Raw genomic sequence first — 9,596 nt, 5'->3', positions numbered from 1 at the left:
GATAAATGCATTCTTCAGTTCAGTGGGAGCATTGATACATGTAGATAAAGACAGGTATTCTACACTGTGCTCCAAATTATAGAAAGGACATTTGTTGAAATTTAGTAACAATAAATGATTAATTAGTAAGGAATTTATTGATGCATCATAATTTATTTCATTAACATAGCAAATGCAAAATATTATTAATTACAGTGCATTTTTAACATGAGGTCAAATTAAATATACAACATACAAAGATTCAATAGAGAGGAGAGTATTAAAAATATAAAACAAGTAGCAAGACATTAATTAAGCTCAGCCTGACTAGAATTTTCCCCCTTAGGCCGCCTTTGACCTTGGAGAATATAATTACACAGTGGCTATAAGAACTTGTGGCTGACATGAAATTCCTCTTGAGAATAACAGAAGTGTTAAAGAAACACAGAGAGACGCTGCTCCTTAATAATTAGTATCATTTCAACATTGTACTATTTTTTCTCTTATTGTCAGTGTTGTTGAGAGGACACCATCCCTAATACTATTTTACATCACTGTGGGGTTGTTTTTTGTTTGTTTTTACCAACCTGCTTTTAATTCTTTTCATTGAGTGAGAAATGATTTACAAAGGTTAAGAAACACAAGTCTCAAATGCTCTGTGACAAAATCATAATTAAGAAATAAAATATATTTTTCAAGTTAGAAAATTTTCTTGAGCTTCTTTGCAGTGCCTATCATTAGAATAATTATTCTCATAATTATTATAATCATTACTATTCTCATAATTCTCATTTCTATCCTGAAATGCTAATCTTATCATTTCCTGATTTTTATACTAATAAAATTTTGTAAGGTTTTTCTCTTGAATGTTTTCTGCTTAAGCTGATAATGCTGTTGAGATGTCTCCATATTCCTCACTGTGTGTATTAAAGGGGTGGCATTTCACTGTGTAAATAGGTTATCCCCCGTTTTCATACCTAGTTCTTAGATAACACAATCTAGACTGAATGTGGTCTGAGAAAACAGCAAAAGATGATGAATGAGAATTTGTGGCTTGGTAGGAAAATTCACAGTAATAAAATCTGAATGCATAGCTGATCACCCATCAACAAGTGGCCTCAGTGAATGAAGTAATGCGTGGGGAAAACTTCTTTCTTTCATGGAAGATAATATCTTTATTCTGGGTACTTGGGAATGACGATGTGGACATGAGAGTGCCCTCATGAATGTACAGAATATTTTCCATTTCCTCAACTCTCAGTACTGTCGCATTATGAAATTCGATGCCCAAGATTATAATATTTTATTGAATTAAAAATTAAGACTGCCTATTGCACAGGACAACTTACCTATGGAATGTGAATATAAATCTTCTAGATTACTATCTGTAAAGACAACTTTCATTTAAGCCAGTGAAAACTCAGACAACTAACTCTGAGACTAATGTATAAATATTGATTTGGTATTAGCACGATAGTGACTGAAAGTTTTGAGATGAGAACATTTACTATGTAAATGTGTGACAATTTAGTTTATAGGATAAGGTAAATGGTGTTTTTTTTATTCTTATGCTCTTTTTATAGAATATTCAAGAAATCCACATATAGTACTTCACATGGGTTTATCTTCTCAGGTCATATGGGTAGGTATGTAATGAAATTCAGAATCCTAGGTAGGAAAATATTACTTCACACATGTGATGAGTACAATGAATGCATGAATAGGTTTTCCCAGGAGAATGCATTGAGTCTATGCACTGACATAGAGACGATCGACAGTTGATCATTATTCTCTAATACTTCCTATGTGAATCATGGCTTTAGTTTGCTTACCGTTTTACTTGATGAACTTTGGAGAAAATGGAGAAGTTCTTTAAAATGTCATCCACCAGGATAGTTGGTGAAAAAGAAAAGCCTCTACTGCAGAAAATTTAGCTTTTTTCAACAAAGTTCTTGGCTAAGGAAAAGAGTTTGTACCAATTTATCACACACAATTTATTATTGGATTTTGAGTTTACAGAAATAATTCATAGTGCTCTACTGTTGTATTCTGTGAATATCAGAATGCCTTGTATTGTCTTAACCTTACTCTTGTATTTAGATACTAGAATCGCAACTTGATCTAAGCTAAATATTCTGCAATTTAAGCTATTAGACCAGGCACTCATGTTGGTAAATTAAATTACTCAGGGGATTTCTGAGCATTGCTTCCCTTCGAATCCATTCAGCAGTTTCTAAATTTCTTCATAGCATTTTTCATCTCCTTATTTCTCAAGGTATAAATGGCTGGATTAAGAAGAGGTGTAATAACAGAATAAAACACAGCAAGAAATTTATCTACCCAAGTGTTGCTGAGAGGCCACACATAGATGAAGATGCAGGGCACAAAGAAGAGCACCACCACAGTGATGTGGGCAGTGCAGGTAGAGAGGGCCTTGGATGCTCCAGTTTTAGAGCTTTTGCGCACAGTGAGAAGAATATATGTGTAGGATATCAGCAGCAGAATAAAACATGTAACAGCCACAACTCCACTGTCAGCATTCATTAAAATGTCCAAATTGTAGGAGTCCATGCAAGCCAGCTTGACCACCAGTGGTATATCACAAAAGAAGCTGTCTATTTCCTTCGGGCCACAGAAAGGCAGCTGCACAATTACAGCCATTTGACTCATTGCATGCAAAAAGCCTGCAATCCAGGATGCCATCACTAACCCAATGCACTTTTGCAGATTCATAATGGTTGAGTAGTGGAGTGGCTTGCAGATGGCCACATAGCGATCATAGGCCATTATCACCAGTAGCACCATCTCACCCCCTGCAATGAAGTGGACAAACAGGATCTGGCACATGCAGCCTCCAAAGGAAATGGTCTTGCTTTCCCTGAGGAAGTCGGTGACCATTTTGGGAGTGGTAACTGAGGAAAGCCACATGTCGACGAAGGACAGGTTGGCCAAAAAAAAGTACATGGGGGAATGGAGACGTGGGTCAGTGATGATTAAAATCACGATAACAATATTTCCAAACACAATGATCAGGTAAAGCATCAAAAATATTACAAAGAGTAAGATCTGAACATCCCATGATTGGCAAAGTCCAAGAAATACAAATTCTGACACTATAGACTGGTTTTCTACATCCATTCTGTGTGGTGTGCTCTTTAAAGTAACATAGAGTAGGTAGATAATCAGTTAGCAGGATTGAAAAATGGTACTGAATTTTTATAACCTGGTTTACATAGAAATTTAGCATCTGTATCTTAAATTGAAAGCATGAGTGTCAAGAGAAAACTTGGCCAAATATACATACATCATGCCATACAGAGAAGCTGAAAGCTCGACTTTCCAACTATCAGAAACTGAAATAGTATTTCTAAGTATATGATTTACTGAGACAGTACCCTTACAAGAAAGCTGGAAACAAGATGAAAGCAAGCTGAACTATTCCAGTGAAAATGTTCTTGGCTGGGCATCACAACCATTGCACTGAATAACAAGAATAAATCAATATTCGGGAAGTTGATGGCAACATGATGCACTAATTAAATGTAAATGACAGGACACAGCACTTACAGATTTTTTACACTATATATAAAAATTGTTCAAATTTCTCCAATCAGACATCATGAAAGCAAAGTTTTGGGTTATCCATCCAAAATACATATTAGGACCACCTGTGTGAAAGAAGATATAAAGAAGCCTTGTTACATATTTTGACATGACGATTCAGATGCAAAACCAGGCATATAATACATCACTAATTAAAATCAACGGTATTACAGAATTTGTTTAGCTATTTGAATTAGGAAAACAGTGACAGTATAGTCATGTGAAAAAAATTCACCAAAGTGTTAAGACAATTCAGGCTTTAATTCTGTCTTCAAGAAAAAAGAAGGTTCTAGATAGCTCAAGCTTGTCCTTAGAAAATATTTTCCTTCATGTCTACTCATGGGTGCTTTGGACTCACCAGACTATGAAATAGTATTAGTTCTTGGTCATGCACTTTGCAAATGCTACACATTTATATGATCATGTTTTCCAAAACAAGAATACAATATAAGCAAAGTACATCTTTGATTATTAGTGATAACTGAACAAATAGTTAAGCCTTCACTAGCTATTGAATTCTATATACAATAATCATATTGCTTGTAGAAGTCCCTACTCACAATATTTCTAAGCTACTTGGTTTCATTGCTGTTTTTGTCACTTTTCTTCCTTAGCATTGCGGCAGTTCTGGTGTATCTCCTGCTTCATTCTTTAAAATTATATTTTATTCTTTGGTGGCAAAAAGAGCAGGTGAACCGTGAAAACATTTACCTCGTCATGAACATTAGTTTCTGCTTCCTCTTTTCTAAGTGCTTACTTAGGATGAAGGGAAAATTTCCCCAAAGACACTTTTACATGTATGTTTGCTGTGAAAGCGAGATAAATGATAACAGTCTCAGAACTTAAAATTACATGTGTCTTCCACAATAGAAGAGAATTTCTAGAGAAAATACCTGTTACACAACACAGACTCAGAAACACTGAAGGACTTGAGATATTTGATTTTCTTACTGAATCTTGATTTCTCATCAACATAAAGCTTTCAGCGAAAGCTTTGACAAATTGATAACAAAAGCAGGCGTCCACCTAGGCTTGAGTCAAGATATTTCTAAAGATGACTTTGCACATTATTAGGGAAAAATTTGGCAACATAAAAAGTCATATTGATTTTTGTCAATTTTGTAATTACTGGTATGTCAGTATTAATATTATGTACTCTATCAATAATGAACACTACTTTGGATAATGGGTCAAATAAAATAATCATAAAGATTTTATTTAGTCTGAGCTAGTCAGAAATCTAATTTGTTGGTGAACTAAACGTAGTTCTGTTTCCAGAAAGAGAACACTCAATTCATAGATGTGTCATGAAGCTGAACCAGAACTTACACAGAAAACACAAGTTATTTCAGTACTTGAAGTTAACAACTCTTATTTACACACTGCATTCATTAACAGGACTAACTGTCATGTCATTCTTCAATATATGTACACATTATGTAATTTCCAATTAGGACAAATACATGTATGTCCTCAAACATTTAATGCTTCTGTATAGTGTGAAAAATTCTATCTTCTAGGTCTTTTAAATAGAGGAAAATGCAACACATTAATATTATCACAAGTCACCTTACTATGCTAACAGGCTCTAGAATTTCCTACTCTAGTCTATAATGTAGCACCTGTTAACATTCCCACCTATGCCTGGTGCATCTTATAGCAGTACAGTTTCCAAAGCTTATTGGCAATATTTTTTTCTACAGCTGAGTGCTTTCCATAAAAAAGTGATTGTCTTTTACTAAATGTGTATACTACTCAATTTCCTGTAAATTAAATGTACATTCCTATCAACCCTCCAGGATTTAGACTGAAGAGCAAGGTAGACATGCTTCTTGTTTTCTGGGAACTTCACGTTCACTCTGCCCTTCCCTGAAGTGTTACTTACACGATAAGAAGACTAAGAAGAGACAAGAGATATTCAATTAAGGTACCGTTGGATGTTTTACCTGTAACAAAGGAACAATTATGATGAACAGGATAATGTTATGTCTGGGACTGGTTAAACTGAAAAGTTAGGGAAAGAGACTAAACGTACGAAACTCCTTCCACCAGTTCACGTCATCTTGTTACCTCAGGTAATGGGCACAAATCTTTTTTCTACTGTAATTCAACTTCTCCCTTGGTGTGTAACTCTTTTAACTTGTATATATTAAAAATTATACATAGTTCTGTCTCCAATATGAAAAACAGTATTTCTTAAATGAGAGGTGCTTTTTCAAAATCACTTATTTTATTAGAATGGGAGGGTAGAGGATAAAAAAAAAAGGAAGAGTTAGAGAAAGAGAAAGACAAAGAGAGAGAGAGAGATCCCCTTGATAGTGGCAAGGAACAGCATGCTTGAGGCCCTGTCTGCTGCCCACTCCTGCAGGAGGCACTTAAGCAGGGCAGTGGAATGTTAAACACAGCTTGGATGACTCAGGCACTCTGAAACCGGAGCGGGCTGGAGTTGGGTATCCCAGGCAGTGTATATGGAGCTGTGCTAAGGGCTTACCCTGAGAAGTACCATTTGAAGAAGGGCAACTGGAGAGCATTTAGAAAATTGTTAGTTCCCTAAGCAGTGCGTTATGGTGGTTGATTGCATTGTTATTAGTAAGATTGAAGAAACTCCAGTAGAAAGAAGACTGATGAGCTGAACTGACTTCTGAAGAAATAAAAAATGAAAAATCCATCCTCAACTTCAACTTGATGAGTCTCCATGAAACATTTCAAGAATTTTATTCTATGAAATATTTTTTAAGAATCACCCTACAGTAGAGATTTCGAGAGGTGAGATGAGATGACTTACTAAACACAACGTTCCTGTGACATCAGCTTCTCTGGTTTCGTCTTGTGATGTGTGTTTGAGACGACCCTCGGTCAGGTGGTGTGGAACTACTTCCCTCAGGTATGTATATGCCCCACCTGATGTGATCCCTTGGGAACATTAACCCAGGCAGCCTGTCTTCTGAACAGAGTGAGGGCAATGGGAATAACTTGCCTGGACCATCTCTTGGGAACTCCCTTCTAAGGATGACGCCGTCTCTTACATAGGAGATAAAAAACTTCTGATAAATCAACCAGAGTTAAATATTTGTGAAATATTTGTAGAATTTAAAGTATTATTCTTATTTGACATGTAAGGACATGCTTTGCACAATCTTCAATTGTAACTTGAATTATAAAATCAGATTCAATTCAGGACTTAATTCTGGTTGCAAGAAAAATCGTATTCTACCAGTGTAAAACAAATTTATAAATGGATAGCAAGTTTATCTAAATAGGTAGATATTCTTGGTGACCTTACCTGTTTTTTCAACAGTTGAAAATAGTTGTGCATTGTGTATAAACTAATCAAAAAAGTCTCAGATTTTTTAAAGAGAATAGTATTTTTAGAATTATTTCGACTTCTTAGTTTGATTTAGTTGTGCTGCAAATGACTTGTAATAAAATGCCCATTATTTAAACAAATACATAATAAATTTGATTCATGTATGTAATCATAAAAGGATCATCATAATAAGTATTTAGCATGTGCATAGGTTCCCAAAGTTCCCATATTCTTTGAAAATCACTCTTTCCTTTCCCACCACATTCTTCCCGCCTTCATAGCAGCTAATTTCTTTTCTGTTACAGTTTATTAGTTCACACAATTCAGTAGTGCTCTCAATCAAGTAGTGCTCTCTCTCTCCATTTGTTGGCTTCTTCTGCCAGACATAACTATTTTGATACCTGCTGTACCTTGTGTATTTCTTCTAACTGGGGAGTAGTATTCTATTGCATGTGTATAGCCCAGATGAGTAATCTAGTGAGGGATACGTGGTTTATTTCCAGTTTGGGACTAATACAAATAATTGGGAACACTTATCCACACAGACACCTGTTTGAGTTGAAATTTATTGAAACTTCTTTCTTTGGTCCAAAATATGTTCTAATTTTGCATAATTCTTATATGTGTCTAAAAGAAAGAAATATATTGACAGTTATCTATGTTCTACAAATGTCAATTATTCAAACTGGATTTTAGTATGCGTCCTGGCTGCTACATCTTTGATGATATTTTTGATATACTTTCATCAATTATTGAGAGTGATATATTGAAGACTTGGATAACATTTTCGTCAATTTTTCATGTATTTTTATTTCAGATCATCACAGTTGTGATATTAAGGATACAGATAATAACTAAAATAGTCATAGCCTTCTGATTTTTGACTTCTTTTTTCAGGGTGGAATTGCCTTCTTTATCTCTGGTAGTATTATTTTCCTTGTGGCATATTTTACTTTAAATATAATTAGTATTATTTGTATTATTTTTTATCTCAAATGAGAGATTTTGAATTTCCACAGAAGATTTCTACTTTTGAAAAAATAAACATGAATTTCAAAATGGTTTTTTTAGATGTTTTTATTTTTATTAAAAATGCAAATATACAGACAGGAGAGCCAGGGAGGAAGATCTTCCATTCGTTGGTTCAAACCCCAAGTGGCTGCAACGACTGGAGCTGAGCTGATCTGAAGCCTGGAGCCTGGAGCCTCTTCCAGGTCTCCCACACCAGTGCAGGAACCCAGAGTTTTGTGCCATCTTCCACTGCTTTCCCAAGCCACAAACAGGGAGCTGGATGGGAAACAGGGTAGCCAGGATTAGAACCAGCGCCCATATGGGATCCTGGCGCATGCAAGATGAAGACTTTTGCCACTAGGCTACTGTGCTGGGCCCCCTCAAAATGCTTTGAATCACAATAAAGTTACCATTTAACTCGATTTTTTATAAATGTCTTTAAAATACTTGAATACAGTATCACTACACAATTAATTTTGAGTTCAATAACCTAGGCAACCAGGATCTATACAAATTTAGAAACAATTCATATTTCACTTTTTGTAAGACAGATGTGAACACATGTTAAAATGAAAAATAAATGTAAATTAAATAATAAAATCTGTAATAAACTCTTAAAATAAGAGATCAAGCCAACACAGCAGGATTCACGGTCAATATACAAAAGACCATCACTTTTGCATCAGTGACCATGAATATTCAGAATTTGACATTATAAACATAACATCACTTACAGTGGCTTTCATTTACAATGTTTTACATATATAATGTATCTGATGAATGATTATTTCCAAAATATACAAAGAACTCAACACTCAGCAATCCAAAAATAAGTCACTTGGTTTTAAAATGAACAAAAAGATGACAGGCAGTGCAATGCAGTTGTTATGACCCTGCTTGGTCATAAATTGTTGCTTCTGATCCCAGATCCTGCGAATGTACATACTGAGAGAGAGGAATTGATGTTTCAAGCATTTGAATCTCAGTCACACATTTTGGTGACTCGTTTTTTGTTTGTTTAAATTCTGGGATTCTGCCTTTGGCCTGCTCCAGCGTTAGCTGTTGAGGGGCTATTGCTAAGTAAACCAGTAGGAAAATGATCCTTTGTTCTGTCTACATTCCTTTTTGTCTCTCTTTTTCTCTCTACCTTTCAAATATAACAAAATTTCAAAAAGAAAAGACTTTAAAGAGAATGAACAAAAGAGCTTAAAAGAATGCTCAACAAAATAAACACACTTATGGTAACGGAACATATGAAAATATACTCTACGTTTTAAGTAATCATGAAAACGCAAATAAAAATGACATGCCTTGTACACCTATTGGAATGATCAAAATCCAAAATGGTGAAAACACCAGATGCTTGCTGAGGATGTGAGGAAACAGAAAACCGACTTTTGGCTGATGAGAATGCACAAAGATAAATCACTTTGGAGGACACTTTGCCAGCTTCTTACAAAACTAAAAGTAATCTTACTTTAAGACCAAGCCATTGTGCTTCTGGCTGTTTACTCAAATTTATGAAACACTCAAGTTCACATGAAAACCTTCCCATTGTTATGTAAAGTAGCTTATTTATAGTTGTAAAACAAAAAAAAAAATCAAGATATTTTTACTTGATGGATTAATAAGTAAACTGAAGATGTGTAGAAACTGTACTATAATTTTGCATCTTCCTGTTTTCCCATGCTGGCAG

At 34.9% G+C, this 9,596-nt stretch overlaps 1 protein-coding gene across 1 annotated transcript; it reads right to left on the bottom strand.

Moving 5' to 3' along the window:
- Positions 1-2,202: 2,202 nt before the first annotated feature.
- Positions 2,203-3,117, bottom strand: LOC121148832 (olfactory receptor 4K14-like). Its single transcript, XM_040969163.1, has one exon. It carries the CDS (start codon positions 3,115-3,117, stop codon positions 2,203-2,205), a length of 915 nt encoding a protein of 304 aa, XP_040825097.1.
- Positions 3,118-9,596: the final 6,479 nt, after the last annotated feature.

This window comes from Ochotona curzoniae, unplaced genomic scaffold (genome assembly GCF_017591425.1).
Source record: "Ochotona curzoniae isolate NIBS_2020 unplaced genomic scaffold, NIBS_Ocur_1.0 scaffold_4701, whole genome shotgun sequence".
NCBI classification, from domain to species: Eukaryota; Metazoa; Chordata; class Mammalia; order Lagomorpha; family Ochotonidae; genus Ochotona; species Ochotona curzoniae.
Note: the sequence above shows the minus strand (reverse complement) of the source record. Positions and strands in the feature narration are given on the sequence as shown.